Below are 16,306 nucleotides of genomic sequence, written 5' to 3' on the forward strand. Positions count from 1 at the left end.
TATTTTGTAGAAAGCTCTTTATTGGAAGTCATTTCCAAAAATCGAGTTCACGCTTGATTCTTTAGGAGGTTCCAATTGTCTCAAATATGATTTCAAACAGGAAAAGGAAGAAATGCAGATAAAAGTCCCTCAAGGAAAAAATTACCCCTTTCTCTCCTCATCACTGAGGATCAACGGAGAGAGAATACAAATGGGAACCTTGGGACGGAGCATAGTGCTGCTATGCCCTCAAACACCAACCCTCCTGGGGTTATCCATAATTCAAGGTTAAAGTCTCTTCCCCAATTTGGCAACAGACTGGGTTGAGATCACCCTCTTTCCTGGTCATATACCAAAACCAATGGTTAACTTTCTTTTTAGGAAATCCTGTCGCTGGAGGATCGAGAAGAACCCCTTTATTCCTCTCCTCCCCCAACACATCTCTCCCCTTGTGGGTGGACAAGTATGCCGATTTTCTGTTCCACAACCATTAATAAGAGCCAACAAACCATTATAAATAGCCCTAACCCTTTGGAGGGAAAAAAAGGAAGGAAAAAACAACCCTTGATTTCCCAAGGCACAGAGAGGGGGTGGGGGGAGAAGTGCCTAACAGAAAGTGTTCTTGATTGAAGGGTGAAAATACCTTTTGGTGACAAGGATGAATGCTCCTGCTTCATCCTCTTTTTTAAAATTAGGTGTATACATTGGAACTTGAATGGGAGAGGGAAGGAAGATGGGAGTTTGTTATTGAAGAAATAGGTTGCTTGATTTCATCCAGAACTGGGCTCTTGTGTGGGAGAAGAACAAAGGGAGCAGGGAAGCTTTTCCCACCACGGCAGCACTATGATGGAACAAGCGACACTGGATAGAATTCTCCTTTCTAGAAGATGATTTTAAAAGCTAAGGCGCCCTGCACTGCAGGGGACCCAGCAATCCTGTGGCCCACAGAATGCTGGGAAATCGCCCTCTGCGGCCCTCTTCTCCTGTGGATCTGCTGATTCAACCCAGTCTGTGATACAGTAGAAAATGGGAGAAGAAAACAGCTGGAGAGGCAGGAAGCGTGGCTTCTGGGCTCCTCTTCATCACATGTTCCAGGGAACAGACAGTGTTCTAGCTGCTGAGGGCAGCAGGAGAGAAACTCCCTCTTGGTTCTGAAGTGCTTCTCTCACCCTATAAATACTAGACAGGGGCAAAATCTAGAGTTAGGTCAGCAGGATGAACTCAGCTGCACAAGCAAATCCCAGCAGTTGCTCAGGGCAGCCATGGGCTTTGTGCACCAAGGAAACAACGTGTGATCAGAGAGGTGTGTATGAGTCCCTGTCCCAGAATCCTTTGCAACATGTGTGTGGTCCAATCCTGGCACACCAGCATCATCTGTCACACTGCAAAGGTTGCTGAGGCATTCCCTTCAGATCACACGGTGCAACCACTAAGGGCAGCCATATAGTTAGAGCCTGCTCAGTAGAGTGAGAACCACAAGGGGGACTCTGCCAGATTTTGTGATGGTCACTTCCCACTCTCACCCACCCAATGTTCGTTTTTATATTCAGAAAAAGAAGTCAAGTTTCAGATTGTGACATGGAGATGGTCTGGAAGGTTTTCCATGTCAGCAAGGGTTTGCGCATCAGGTTCTCCGGGAGAATCTCTCAAGTGGATCCTCTGGTGGTAGATCATGCTGTGTCTCCGCCGGAATCTCACCCCACATTCCCCGCATTGATACGGCCTCTCTCCGGTGTGGATTCTCAGGTGTCGGGTTAGGTGAGACTGTCGCCCAAACCTTTTCCCACACTCGATACAAGGGTATGGTCTCTCCCCGGTGTGGGTGATCCGGTGCCGAGTCAGGTGAGATTGCCTGCTAAACGTTTTCCCGCACTCCGCGCAGGGGTAGACCTTGCTTCCCAAGTGGGTTTTCTGGTGCCTTGTCAGCCCATAGAGATCATGGAATATTTTTCCACACTCCATGCACTGGTAGGATTGTTTTTCGGTGTGTGTTCTCTGGTGTGCAGCAAGCTCAGAGGGCCAGATGAACCCTTTCCCACACTCTGTGCAGAAGTAACGTTTCTCTCCTGTGTGGATTCTCCGGTGTGTTGCAAGTTCAGACGGCCACCGGAATGCCTTGCCGCACTCTCCACAATGGTGGCGTTTCTCAGATGTGTTCGCTCCTAGGTATGTAGTGAGATGAGGGGGCTGGCTGTTGTTATTGCCACAATCTGCACCAAGGGGCAAGTTGTCACCCGTGTGGATTCTCTGATGTGCAGCAAGCTCTGATGGCCACTGGAATCCTTTCCCACACTCGGCGCAGAGGTAGTGTTTGTTTTTGTTGTGGGTCTTCTGGTGTGTAGCAAGCTCTGAGGGCCACCGGAACCCTTTCCCACATTCTGGGCAAAGGTGGGGCTTCTTGACTGTAGGAGGTTTTGTACAGTTGATGGCCGGAGGGGTTTTCTCACCTGTGAAAATATTCTGGTGCAGGTTGAGATCCAACGGCCACTGGAACAATGTCTCAGAGTCCATGACGTACTGTGGCTGTTCTCCCGCATGGATCCTCTGGTGGATAGCGAGCTCTGTTGGCCATCGGAACCCCTTGCCACATTCTGTACAAAGATGGCATTCCTCACCCATGTGGGTCTTCTGGTGCCTGGTGAGGTGCGAAGACCGGCCAAACTGTTTCCCGCATTCAGCACAGTGATAGGATTTTGGCCTAGTGTGGACTTTCTGGTGTAGTGTGAGTTCCGCTTGGCACCGGAACCGCTTCCCGCATTCCATGCAGGAGTGGCGTTTCTCTTTCACGCGGATCCTCTTTGGGCTCAAGTGTTGCATTGCTCCGTTGAGCCTTTCTCCAAATCCAAATTGGGCATCTGCTCTGCTCGGGGTCCTGGCACCTGCTTTGAAGGTGGGGCAGGAGAGAAGTCACAAGTTTCATAGGTATGAATTCCAGGGCTATCACCCGAGTAAAGCAACACTAGTTAATTCACTGCATTGAGTTCTGAACTAGGACCGAGGAGACCTGAGTTCAAATCCCCATTCAGCCATGAAACTCACTGTGTGTCTCTGTGCCAGCCACTTATCTCTCAGCCTAATCTACCTCACTGGCTTGTTGTGAGGATAAACATAACCATGAACACTGCTCTGAGTTCCTTGAAGGAAGAGTGGGATATACATGTAATAAAATTAAATTGATCAAATCTGCATATGAGGAAAAAAGACAAATCCTTCAACAGGAATACAGAACACTTTTTTTAAAATAAGGAATATAAGAAAAGCCCTGCTGGATCAGGTCAAAGGCCCATTTAGTCTGGCCTCCTGTTTCACACAGTGGCCAACCAAATACATCAGGGAAGCCCACAAGCAGGGAAAAGAGGGCACCTAGGTCCACCTAGAAGACAGGCCGACCCTGTAGCTAGGGCTCATCACGTTTGACAGGTCACAACAGAACATCCAGCGTGGCAGGTGAAATTTTGCCACCTTGCCAATTCGTCGGGGCACCTTTGTAGTCAATTCCAACGTTTTAATCAACTGATCTAATGAATTCACAAGAGGAGCCGCACCCCTCTCAAGCAGGATCAAACCATGCTGACGCATTTAAAAGAACAAGAAGATAAATGAAGCGTACTGGGATCTATGAAAACACACCAACAAAAACAAAAAAGATCCATCCACCAAACTTAGTCCAATAAATCTATTGTGAAAAATATATGCAATATATAACAAGACAAAGCCATGAGAAATGATATTGGAGAAACAATCATACAACATTAGAGTAATAATAAAGTCCATGTTGTGGAGAATGGTAGAATGCATAAGTAAGGACCACACAACAGTGACCCGGTGACCTCCATTTCAAAATATCTTTTTCAAATGGAAGTTTATCCTGGTGAAATGACACTGGTCCACATATCTCAATGTCCACAGTTTCCACTGTCCACAGTTATCCACTCTTTGTATCTGATGAGAATTTGCTTGGTGAGAGAACATTCTAGAAGGGTCTGTAAGAGAGAAAACTGTGGACACTGAAGTATGCAGACCAATATAATTTATCATGGCTTTGTCTTCTTGTAGATCGCATAACTAAGTTGTGTGTGTTCAGTTTGGTGGGTGGATCTTTTTTGTCATTTAAAAGAACATTTCCCATATTAGCAATGTCACTTTTCTGATTTGTGGGTCAGTTTCTTCATGACAATTTAGATTTTTAAGACACTGTAAAGGTCAGGGTAGGCAAGGCTATCTGTATGCTGTAAATACCTCATCCAAAAAATCCTAAATTAACCTGGATGCAGAATACAGCTTCGTGAGAACCACAGATTAAAAGAAAGAAAGATCACAAATGTTGAGCCCTATTTCTACACAGCCAAATGGTTATGAATATACATTTGCAAGTGTGTGGGCAAAGCTTGGGAAAGTCTCAGAAGCCAAAGAGGTGGTGGAATACATTTTCCAGTGGTCAAAGGCAGAGTTCTATCTCTCTGGCTTCTGAGACTTCTCCAAGCTTTGCCTACACACTTTCAAATGTATCTTCGTAGCCATAAGGACTAGAAATGTGCGCTTTTTACTATGACTAGCAAATTCAAAATAAACCATGCAAAACAATAACTAGGCAATACCAAGGGTAATGGAATTAGGTGTGTTACCATTTTTTCATTTACTGTATCCAAAAGCAACTTTTCAAGTTCATATTATATATACCCAATAGCAAGAGAACATCTCCTACTATAAGACCATATTTTTACAAAACCCTTAAATATTATAGATAGCGTCTGAATTGTGCAAAATATGACAGTAATGAAATCAGAATTTTTGGATATAATTTCTGATTCTGTTACTGACATATTTTGCAGGTTTCAGACTATCTATTATATTTAGAGGTTTTGTAAAAATATGGCTTTATAGTAGGAGATGTTCTCTTGCCAGTGGGTACATATAGTATTAACTTGAAAATCTGTTTATAGCTACAGTAATTGAAGAGTGGTAACATGTCTGATTCCATTACCCTTAGAACTGCCCACCCACAGAACATCTTATGCAAAATAAAATAAATTATATTATATGCATCTGCTTAATCTGCATAATAATTTTTATAATATAAAATCTGAATGGCTTTTGTGGATAATTTTTATTTTTAGCCTGGAACACACATAACCCTGACGGTAGGTTTCAACATAGAGCAGAGCAGCCCCTGACTCCTCCCTGCTTTAGTTCCTGGAGTATTAAAACAATTCTATAGCCCCAGAGAACAGCAGCCTGCAGGCAGCTGCCAAAAGCGATTCCCAAGGACACTGGCTCTTAGGGGACAAGCAACTATGCTTAGGAATAGTGCTTTGGACCTGTTGTGTGGGCTTTCCTTAATTGGTTACAAAATGGTGGAAGAGGAGTGGGCTACAGAAGACCACATACGGAGGTACTGGGGAAAGGTGTGTGTGGGGTGTGTGTGTGTGTTTGGGTGGTTTTTTTGGGGGGGGGTTGAAGATGTCTAACTTATTTTTACATTGTGAATCACACAGGACTTTGTGGTTGAAAAGTAGGCTATAAATCCAACAAACAAAAAGGCTGACCACTTATGTGGCTAGGCTTTGGGAAGTGGATGACTGAATCATTGGCCCCATGGCTACCCGAGTGTAATGCCCCAAAGAACGCCCAAGATATTTTGGTGACTGAGGAAAAGAAATCCAAACAGGCTCCTCGTTGGAGTGGGGGGGGGAGGGGAGAGGGGTGGTTCTTGTGGTGTGAGAGTCAGCATGGTGTAGTGGTTAGACTAGGGCCAGGGAGAGACAAGTTCAAATCGCCATTCAGCCATGACACACAGGGTAAATGTGTGTTTACACTTCAGTCACTTGTCTCTCAGCCTAGCCTACCTCGCATGGTTGTTGTGAGGATAAACATAACCACGCAAACTGCTCTGGGCTCCTTGGAGAAAGAGTGGGATAGAAATGTAAAAACAAATACACAGTGCTTAAAAATAACAAACGAAATAACTGACCATTTGCTGTTCTTCAATGATACCTCAGAATCCATTGTCTGAGGCAGGCTGCCTCATCCTGCCTAGTAATAGAGCCAGCCCTGTGAGGCCTCCCTACCTACAGAATCAGACTTGGCCTTCTGGACCCACCTGAACCTCCTTCATCTGCTGAAGAATCCCACGTGGCCTCTGTGTCAGAAGAACCTGCACAAGGACAGAAAGGAACCAGGTCTGACAATTAACACCTCAGGGCACATTAAATACATATGCCTCCCAGGATATTTTCTGAGGAAAGCTAGAATGTTCTCACTTGGACATCTTTACTTCAGTTACAAAAATAAAACTGGGTAATATTGTTTGAGTCACTTTTGTTAAAATGCCCTGGAAAGGGCATACAGTTTGACATCCGGTCCGATTGCTTCAATGATACCTGAAGCAAGGAGTGTGTTCCGTTTGGCCGTCACTCATTATTTGAGTCAATGAGTTTGGGTATATGTATGTGTAGAATTATCTATTAGATTACTGCTTATTGTTCTAGTTTTCTAGATTAATGATTGACATGACTTCATTACTAACATTTATAATATAGCATCCAGAATTTGTCTCACAGACTTTTGCGTAGTGCTTTCTTTCCTTTACTTTGAATTTTGGCTTCTCTTCAGCATTTGCAGTGCCTCCGCTACCAATAGCGTTTTTTGGTCCCTCAGTACTTGCCTTTGCACGGTACTTTTCTATCCTACTTTCTAGAGAAGGGAAGTCAGCAGCAGCTCAGAACAACGCCTTTACATTTGTGCCCCAAAGCTTTGAAATGAGCAGCCTCCACCCAAAAGTGCATCAATGAATCTTATAGTTTTTAGGCAAAAATTAAAAAAAAAATCAAAGACATCTTTTTCAGACTGTTTTGAGGGTCTGAAAATAGAGTGGTCCGTTTCAGACACAAGGACCAAATCATAGTTTACCCATCAGAGTTGTGCTACAGATCCATGAGTTCTCTCTTCCCCATTCAGATTCCTTGCCTTGCTGCTTGATTTGCACAAACCATGAACCAGTATAATGTTCAGACATTATGCTGCACCTGTGTTCAGATGTCTGTGCACACATATTTTTTGTGTGAATGTGTTCCTTTTGAAAGTGAACCTGGGAACAGACCCCCTGAAATGCAGAATACAGACAGGACGCATACTGCTCTACCTGAGTTCATCGTAACATGTGAATAACTGTACCTGGTACACTGTACATTGCATGTGTGTTGAATATCGCTTGTGAACAGGCCTATGCAAACCAGAAACAAAAACCCACTTGTTTTTGGTTTTCAAGTTTGGGTTGAGGTCAAGCTACAGTTTGTATAAACCACAGTTTGTCTGATCTGGACATGGAGGCAAGCTATGGTTTGTTCAAACCGGAATGGAGGGAGGAAATTGAAATACATGGGGGAAATTGAAATACATGAGCCTAAGGCTCATCTCCAACCTTTTGAACCAAGGTTTGGCAAATCATTTGAATGATTTTAATACATTTTCAGCTGTCAACTGCATTTTTATTATAAATTTTATACTTTATGAATGGGGAATAAAACAATTTTTAAAGGGCACTGGGCAGCAAAAGAGGGTACCCGATTGCAGGGAAGTTGCTCAAATAATGAAAACTAGCTGGGCCGGGTTCAGAGCATCTGTGCCTCTAGCCGCCAGCCTGCCATCACTGTTTGCCCGCCTGCTGTTGTTTTTTCTTCCCCTCCCCGCCCGCCGGCCTTTTCCTTCCCCCCGCCCACTTCTTCCTTTGCCTGCCTGCTGACTTCTTCCACCAACTTCTACCTCCTTGCGCACCCGCCAACCAGCTTCTTCCTCCCCACCCGCACACATGCCCTTCAGCCGGCCGGCTTCTTCTTCCCCACCCGCCATCTGGCTTCTTCCCAGCAGCTGTCACCGTCGCTAACTGCCACCGCCATTTTTCCCCCGCCCGTCCCATGGCTATTCGGCAGCTCTCCGAACTCTCGCAAGAGCTGCCACACATGGGATTAGCCACGGGTACGTCTTAGAGAATTAAATATAAAGAGAAGATAAGGAGACTGAGGATTCTTACCCAGCAAACAGATATCCACATCACCCCTTTGCTCAGCGTCTGAAAGGGCCTGGTCATCATCGGGAAAGGTCACCACCACCTCCTCAAATGAGTCTGAATCCTGGGGGGACGACAAGCAAAAAGCCCTTTACAATTTGGGACCAATTCTGGCTATTTCTCAGCCCACAGTCCAATGCCATTTTCTCCTCAGAAGCCTCCTTGGAATGACACAGCATCATGATGTAACATTATTCATGGGGAAATTGGGCAAGAAATTAATGAGAGGGAAATTCTGGGGGGATGCCACTTGCTTCTGCCTCATCAAAACCAGCACTCAAAACCGCACATATCTTTATGAGTTGTTTGTGGCCTAGATGACTCTTGAACACCTTCTCAGTCTCATCATCTGGAGCTTCTCTTTTCAAATAAACTAATCAAAGTTAACTGGGTGAGCGACTGTATGCGCCTACATAAGGAGCTCAGCCAGGAAGGGGGCCAGGAATGGGGATGTTATCAGTTCTGTTCTGCTGCTGGGTATATTAAGCAATGTCTCCAAAGGCTAGAAATATAAGAAGACTTGCCTGTCACGTAACTACTACTTCTGATACAGAAGTAAAGCTCTGAATTTGAAATATGTAAGTGTGTGCATGTAAGTGTGTTTCCTTTTTTTAATGTCAGGAAGGGTGCACAAATGTTCTTTCTTCCTTGGGGATACAGATCTAGGAGCATGTCTATAGCAGGGGAAAAACAAAACAGAACATGCACTTCTTGGGAGTGTTATGAAGTACTTCCACCCACCTCCCACACGGAGATTAGATATGAGGTACATATCTTTGGAGGACAAAGAAGCCCTGGCTGCTGAGGGCTAGATGATGCAAGGGAGGGGAAGGTACCCATATTAGGTACTATGGGAAGAAGAGGCCTCAAAGCAGCACTCAATGGAGAATCAGGGCGGTGCAGTAGTTAGAGCAGGGACAGGCCACCTTGACTCTTCAGATGTTGTTGAACTACAACTCCCATCATCCCTAGCCACAATAAATTGTGGCTGGCGATGATGGGAGTTCTAGTTCAATCATCGCTGGAGAACCAAGGTGGCCTACCCTTGTCGGGCAAGGAGCGAGAAGACCTGGGTTGAAATCTCCCCTCAACTATGAAGCTAGCTGAATGACTTCGGGCCTAATGAAATTATCTCTTGGCCTATCTAAACTTACTTCACAGGGTTGTCGTGAGGACAAAATGGTGGTGAGAAGAACTTGAAAACAAATATATGTTCTACTGAGCATATAATATAAAACCAATTATAAATGCCTTGCTGCTGAAATGTCTTTTTGAAATATCAGCATCAAAAGAGTAATATGGCAATGCCAACTTTTGGCCTCAGCGGTGTGTGAGGAACGTTGTCACTTCAGACCTGTGTCAAAACAGAGATATGCTTCTCTTGGTTGTATATGTCATGCTAAGTGGGGGATAGACTTGTTTTGTTGAGTCATCTCTGTTTACTCAAAACATGTTGGGTCCTATTAAATTGAACCCTGTGGACTTCTTAGGGAGGCCTCTTTCTTATCTTCATTTACAGACAACTGGGAGTCACATCTTAATAAGGTTATTAGCTTGTCACCTATAGAGTTCCTCTGTACCTTTACATTCATGGCTGAATTGGAAGATGAAGCTGCCATGGCTACCCTTGGTGTTTGTTCGTCTTTCAGCTGCCCTCCTCCCTCACCTGCTGTAGCAAGGACTTCAGGGGTTCACAGAGCAGGTGGGGATGGGACGTGAAAGGAACAGAGGAAAAATGGATGGAAGAAGCAATGGCTGGAACCCACATTCAAAAGCAAATTTAAAGCTACATGGAGTACTCTGGGCTGCAACAAGGCAACCCTACCCTTCAGACCTCTGTTTCCAAATGGAAAATCGTGCAGCCACAAGGGATATCCACAAGGGATTTTAAGCAAGTCAAAACCCAACGAAACATCACCCCAAAAAGAACAAGCAAGAACTGAGATAAGAACAAGCAAGAACTGAGATGTTGCCCCTTTACCAGACTAATAAACAGCACATTAAAGTTCATTATCCAGGTTTTATGGCCATAAAGTTCCACAACTCTGGAAGGGTGGGAGGAAAGGGTTAGAGGTCTCTGCTTCATAGCCTTGGAGCTGGAAGGAAAACTCCACCCATCCCCCCCCGCACCCCCTGCGCCATTTCCTGCAAGAAATCTCCAATTAAAAGAAAGAGAGGAGAAAAAGCCAACACCATTTGAGCTCTTCTGGCAATCCTGTAAATGATTGATGCAAACATTCTGATTTGCACATTTTCCGACTGCAATTTTGGTTTCCCACAAGGATGTCTTAGCAAAAGCCAGGCTCGACACAGGATGGCATTAGGCCTCAAGCTAAGAAGTGGACATTTTGTCCAGAGCTTGTGAAGAACACCAGATGGCCAGCTGCTAGGAGAGAGGAGAAACCTTTTGTTTCCAGCCTGTAGGACTACAATTCCCAGAAACCTTTGTGTGAATTTCTGAGAATCTGTTGCCAAGTGGTGGGTGCGCAGTGCCTTTAGGGTTTGCAGTCAGCTCTAACCTTTTTTGTAGAAGGCAAGCAGGACAGAAGGGGCAAAGTGGGAAGGAAATGAAGGATAGGCCCCACGGCAGGTCAGGGGGTGGAAGGGAGGCTAAAACTCAGTAACACAGTGCACACTTTGCATACAGAAGATTCCAGTACTGAACCACAGAATCTCCAGGTAGGACTATTAAAGACCCCAATTGGAAATCTTGGGCAGTTGCAAGGGTAAACTCTATAGCCGATGATTCACGAAGAGAGGTGTGCGGGAAGTCCACTTTTGTGTATATTGTAATGAATGACAATATTATTATTGTTAAAATCAATAAAAATCGAATTTGGGGGGAAAAAGGAAATCATGGGCAGTCACACCCAATTAGCATAGACCAGGGGTCCCAACTGGTTTTCTTAACATGTGTATGCCTTCTGTTGCAAACCTTCAGGTCAAGCACCCCATAGAAATGTGTGTATGTGTGCGCATACGAGCGTGCACGGCCACAAAATCTCTATATGAAGTACTAGTGTGTGTAGTAAGTGTTACAATTAAGAGATATAATTAGGGAGGGAGGCTACTCCAATCACAGGCTCACATCCATACTAAGTTACTCAGAGGCAGTATTACTGAAATTAATGGGATGTCCCAGAATATGAGGAACACCTATATCAAGCAGCAGCAATATAGGAAGGTGCTGAAAGGCATCATCTCACATTTCGCGGGAGGAGGTAATGGTGAACCCCTCCTGTATTCTACCAAAGAAAACCACAGGGCTCTGTGGGTGCCAGGAGTCGACACTGACTCGAGGGCACAACTTTGCCTTCAAACTTAATTTGTGTGGGATAATCAGTGCTCATTTTCTGGAGCCAGTCAGTCAGGCCGAGGGGAGAGCCACACAGAGCTTCAGCACGTAGCCAGCCAATCAGAAGCAGAGGAGGAGGGTCTTTCCCCTCCCTCCCTCCCTCCTGCAGCACATTGCTGAGGACATGTCAGCTGCAAGCCGGCAATCAGGTGGGGAACAGACAATGTGGGAGCAGCAGGAGGGCTCCAGTATCCCATGGGAGACCTTCAAGTATCCCTAGGGGTACCAGTACCCCTGTTGGGAGCCCCTGACATAAGACAATAGTGAGCTAGACAGACCAATAGCCTGTCTATGTTTAACACATGCTGGGATAACCTAGCAAACAAATCTGTACCATCAGTAGCCCAGGAATTTGAAACTCACCTCTTCCTCTGGTCTTTCCACCTCTTGCTGCCTCGCTAGGAACTCCTCCGCCAGGGCCACTGCCCGCGCACAAGTCTCAGGGCTGCATTCCCACACCCGGCTCCGAATCCCAGGAGGGAGAACAGCCAGGAATTGCTCCAAGATCAACACGTCCAGGATTTGCTCTTTGGTGCGGTTCTTCGGCTTCAGCCAGTGGTTGCAAAGCTCCCAGAGCTCACCGCAAGCCTTCCGCGGCCCCTCCGCCTCCTGGTAGCAGAACTGCCGGAAGCGCCGGCGGGCAGTCTCCAGGGTGAAGCCGCCCCCTCCCGACACAGATGTCCGCGACTTGACACCGCTCCCTCTGTCCGTGCCAGGAGTGCTGGTGTGGATTCGCTGGTGGCCCTCCTCAACAAATGGTGTTCCCCATGGGGAGGTGGTGGTAGCTGGCACTTTCTCCAAAGCTGGAGGGAAGGCCTCTGGTTCTACGTCTACTGGCTCCACCTCAGGCACGGAAGGATCCTCTGGTGGCGGCGGGGCTATTTCAATGGGCGGAGCTGCGGCTGCCTGCGACACCTCTTCCCATTGGACTTCCCAGCGCTGGGGTTGTGGGGCTTCTTCCAGTTGCTCGGGCTCAGCTACAGGTGGCAACTCCAGCCCCAGGAGCTCCTCAACAGTTCCAGTGCATACCACAAGCAGGGAGTCATCTCCTTCCTCTGATCCGACTGGCTCCTGTATAGGCCTTGAGGGCCTCTCTTCTTCCTCATCATCGTCATCATCATCCTCTACTTCTCCCTCATCGTCTTCTTCCTCCTCTTCCTCCTCTTCTTCCTCCTCCTCTTCTTCTCCATCTACCACTACTTCCTCCTCTGATTCTTCTTGCTCCCCATCCTCCTCCTCAATTGTGATTTCTGGATACATCTCCTCCTGCTCTTGCTCCTGCTCCAGCAATACCTTAAAATGGAGATCCAGCTCTCCTGCTGCCTGTTCAGGTTCCATTTTGTCCTCCAAGAGGTAGACGGCCTTATCCCAGTTATAGACAGAGGTCTGGCCACCAAGGCCCCAAGTCTCACAGGCAAACATGGCGGAAAAGAGTCTTTGGCCTCAGACTTTGACCTCCAGCTTAAGCTAGGGCAGCCAGTACATTCCAGGGAGCCAAGAGCTCTATCCGTGAGGCAGCGGAGTATCAAGGTCTCCACATAGAATTGGCAAGTGCTCCTTTCAACAAGTGTTTACAGGGGTATTTTCTCCCTGAGGGGAAAAAGTAGTGCTATCACCCAGTTAAAGAAACCCAAATTGATCTATCAATCAAAATGCATAAGATTAATTAATCAGTTAAATCTGTTTGTGAAGAACAAGTACAAATTTGAAGAACAAATCTGAGGATTTTGATTGGATCATGTTAGGAACGTCCATTTCCTCCCATGTGTGAGAGAAGAGGGAAAGTCTCTTTTAGAAAGCTGCCGCTGCCCACAGTTCTTGTATTTAACAAAATCCTAACAGCTTAAAATCCTAACATGGCACCCTGGTGCTTGGGATTTGACAAGCCCTGGGTTAATTTTTTTTTAAATTTAAGAAGGCTTCTCAATGATTATTTTGCTGTTTTATTGTTTTTATGGTGCATGTTTTTTATCTGCAGCCTTACAGAGTTTTGGTGCAGGTTGTTTTTATTATTTATTTATTTATTTATTCCATTTATATATCGTCCTTCCTAAAGTGGCTCACGGCGGCTTACATTACAATCAAAAACACAAAATAAAACAATTAAAATCTTAAAAACAACATTTAAACCAGATTAAAATTCATTAAAACTAGCTGACCCGACGCAGAGCATCTGCACCCCTAGTTCTCCCTGTCATTCCTCCACACTGGCTGGCCTGGTGACAGGCGCTTTCCATCCCCGCCTGGCGGCGGGTGCTTTCCCTCACCAGCCGGCCCAGCAGCGGCCACCATTTTCTCTCCCCACACGCGTGGCTATCTGGCAGCTGCTCGCAAACTCTTGCGAGAGATGCCACGCATGGGTTTCGCCACGAGTACGTCTTAGCGAAATAGATAGATAGATAGAAGATTAAAACTAGAGCTCATTAAAAGCCAGGCTAAAAGGGTAGGTCTTTAAGGGGTCTTTTTTTGTAGCTGATTGATTCTTTCAGTATTTTAAATGTTTAAATCCAGGGGTTTTTTTGTTTGGTATGCTCTATGGTTTTACATTACTTTAGATATACTGGCAGAAAAGTGTCTCAGAAACGGTTTCAATAAATAAAAAACAGCCTATCTCTGCATTCTGAAATGGTACAGTCCAAGCAGGCTTGTACCACATATCTCTCTGAACATATAAAAGAGCCATCTGTGTAGTGGATGGAGATAGCTGATGGTGCAGCCATTGCAGCACTGCACTGTTTCCACATTTCAAAGAAATGCAGTGCAGAACTATGGAGGCTGTAGCAGGGCAGACCTGGGCCACTTGACTGCTTGTCCCAAACAGGCAGCAACTTTGTAACTATGCAGCTTTCTCTCCTTTTCAATGGCTCAAGTTCTTAACTTTTCATACAGCACCATGCATGCTGATGCATTGCTATCAATAAATAAATGAATGAATAAATAAGTAAATATTTACCAAGTCTCTGTCTTAAGCCAGTACAGCGCTGAGGCTAAAACAACTGCATGGGATTCCTTTAACATTAAAATCTGAACATTTCAACATTTCGGATTTGACTGTGGCGATTTTGCTGATTTGTAAGTGGCGCAAATTTTCTTTCTATTTGCATTTAAAGGATAACACACATTCATTTGGTGCTCCTGATCCTGATCAAACTGGCCTCTTCCGCTCCCACGCCCTCAGGATGATGTCAGCCATTGGCATTTGGTGACCCACTTCAAACACAGAGGCCTCTATTGCCCTGCAGGGTCAAGAACAGGCACAAAGACCCCACATGTGATTGAACACGTGGCTCAGCAAGAAACCAGACAACTGTTAAGTGGCAATTAAAAGTGGTGCAGAATGCAAAACTGTATACAGACAATTAGTGCATTTTATGTATGGATTATTATATCAAATTTTAATCATTCTCCAAAACAGCCATGAAGGCAGAAACTTTCCACATTTGCAAATAGCTGACAGATGGAAAGCAGGGGGTGGAGAGTGTGATTTGTTTCCCACAATTATTCATGTAGAAAGAGGCAATGCTTCCTAGCCCATTTGAAAAAAAATGATTCTTCTTCATCAAGTTTCACACTGTCAACTCTAAATATTATCCAAGGGTAAGAGGGGGGTACAGCCTTTCAAATTCAATTATTTTTTTAACATGGATTTTTCTTTTTAACCAAAGTTTACACTGAAGATATTTTCCAATACTGTCAAAAGAAAGTTGACAAGATATTTCATTTTCCGAAAACTGGGGATACTTGAAAGTCTCAAACTTTTTTGGGGGGTGGGGGGAATGAATGGAAGTAAGATTACAACTACTAATACTGTTGCTGGAGTCTATCTTAGGTTTCTTTTTAGATTGTGAGCCCTTTGGGGACAGGGATCCATCTTATTTATTTGCTATTTCTCTGTATAAACCGCCCTGAGCCATTTTTGGAAGGGTGGTATAGAAATCAAATTAATAATATAATAATAATAAAGATCAACATGGAAAAAACTAGCAGGAGCACATTTTCAAAAAGCACATTCAAATATACAAATTTATGCATAAAGAGAAAATAAAAACCACCAGTTATGTCAGAATTGGTCCACTGTTCATTGCAATCATTCTTCTAGCTGATACCAGCTTGAGATGCATATCCCCGAAATCCTTGTTGGGCACTTTAAAACATTAAAGGAGCAGGATTTCCAGAGAGGAGCAAAAAATAGTTTCAACAACTTCTTGCCTCAAGTTAAACATGGACAAGGTGTGAACATTATTAATCGGGGTGTGTGAAAGCTAAACCTGAAACATATCCAAATCTCACTGCAAATACAAGCCAAAGTCATCCAGGGAGGTGGCTGGGCTGCTAGTATCCCCGAGAAACCAGAGAATGCCAGCGGGGGATAGCAGATGGGGTGTGGAGGATGGGGGTGAAGAACTGGGAGGATCATGGGGGAAATCAGCATATTTACTAACGCCCATCACTTATGGAGTTCTGAGTTTACCTGCTAATATGTACTTCCTGGCCATAAAACCAGAAATCCCATTATAAGGATTCAGCAGTGGATTGATCTATTAACTAACTAGTAATGGATTATTAAGAGAGGATGGGGAGGGAAGGGGAGGGAGAAGAGGTTGGCTGGGGACTAAGGCTGTGTGCCATTTTTATTCCCCCCCCAAAGGTAAGCAGGTAACGTCACCTTTCCCGAAGCGGAGTAGGACACAACCCCCAGGCAAGGCAACAGAAACATTTCTTGACACAGATTCTCCCCGCTCCCCACCACCTCCAGTCCAGACTCCACTCCCCACAGAACCCTGGTTGCACACTCAGTTTGTTGTCCTCCCCCAACTAGATTCCCCACACGTGACCCCCCCCCTTCCCAGCAGAAAATTCTGCTGAGCCTTCTCTCCCCCCCACCGCCAATCCTGCTAGATCCCCCC

General features: G+C 45.2%; 1 protein-coding gene across 7 annotated transcripts in view; it reads right to left on the reverse strand.

Annotated features, from left to right (window-relative positions):
• Window positions 1-16,306, reverse strand: part of LOC128330046 (zinc finger protein 436-like) — a 20,143-nt gene continuing 3,837 nt past the window's right edge. For 4 of the 7 annotated variants that reach the window (XM_053262212.1, XM_053262213.1, XM_053262209.1 and 1 more), the window contains exons 2-5: window positions 11,763-12,989; window positions 8,009-8,108; window positions 6,080-6,133; window positions 1-2,861 (exon numbers count right to left, since the gene is read on the reverse strand). In XM_053262212.1, the coding sequence (XP_053118187.1) occupies window positions 1,546-2,861; window positions 6,080-6,133; window positions 8,009-8,108; window positions 11,763-12,821 (2,529 nt within the window). In that variant the 5' untranslated portion in view covers window positions 12,822-12,989 and the 3' untranslated portion in view covers window positions 1-1,545. Of the gene's footprint in view, window positions 2,862-6,079; window positions 6,134-8,008; window positions 8,109-11,762; window positions 12,990-15,870; window positions 16,205-16,306 lie in introns of those variants that run through there. The other 3 variants (XM_053262210.1, XM_053262211.1, XM_053262214.1) reach the window with 3 other exon arrangements.

The sequence above is a fragment of the Hemicordylus capensis genome, chromosome 6, assembly GCF_027244095.1.
Source record: "Hemicordylus capensis ecotype Gifberg chromosome 6, rHemCap1.1.pri, whole genome shotgun sequence".
NCBI lineage: Eukaryota > Metazoa > Chordata > Lepidosauria > Squamata > Cordylidae > Hemicordylus > Hemicordylus capensis.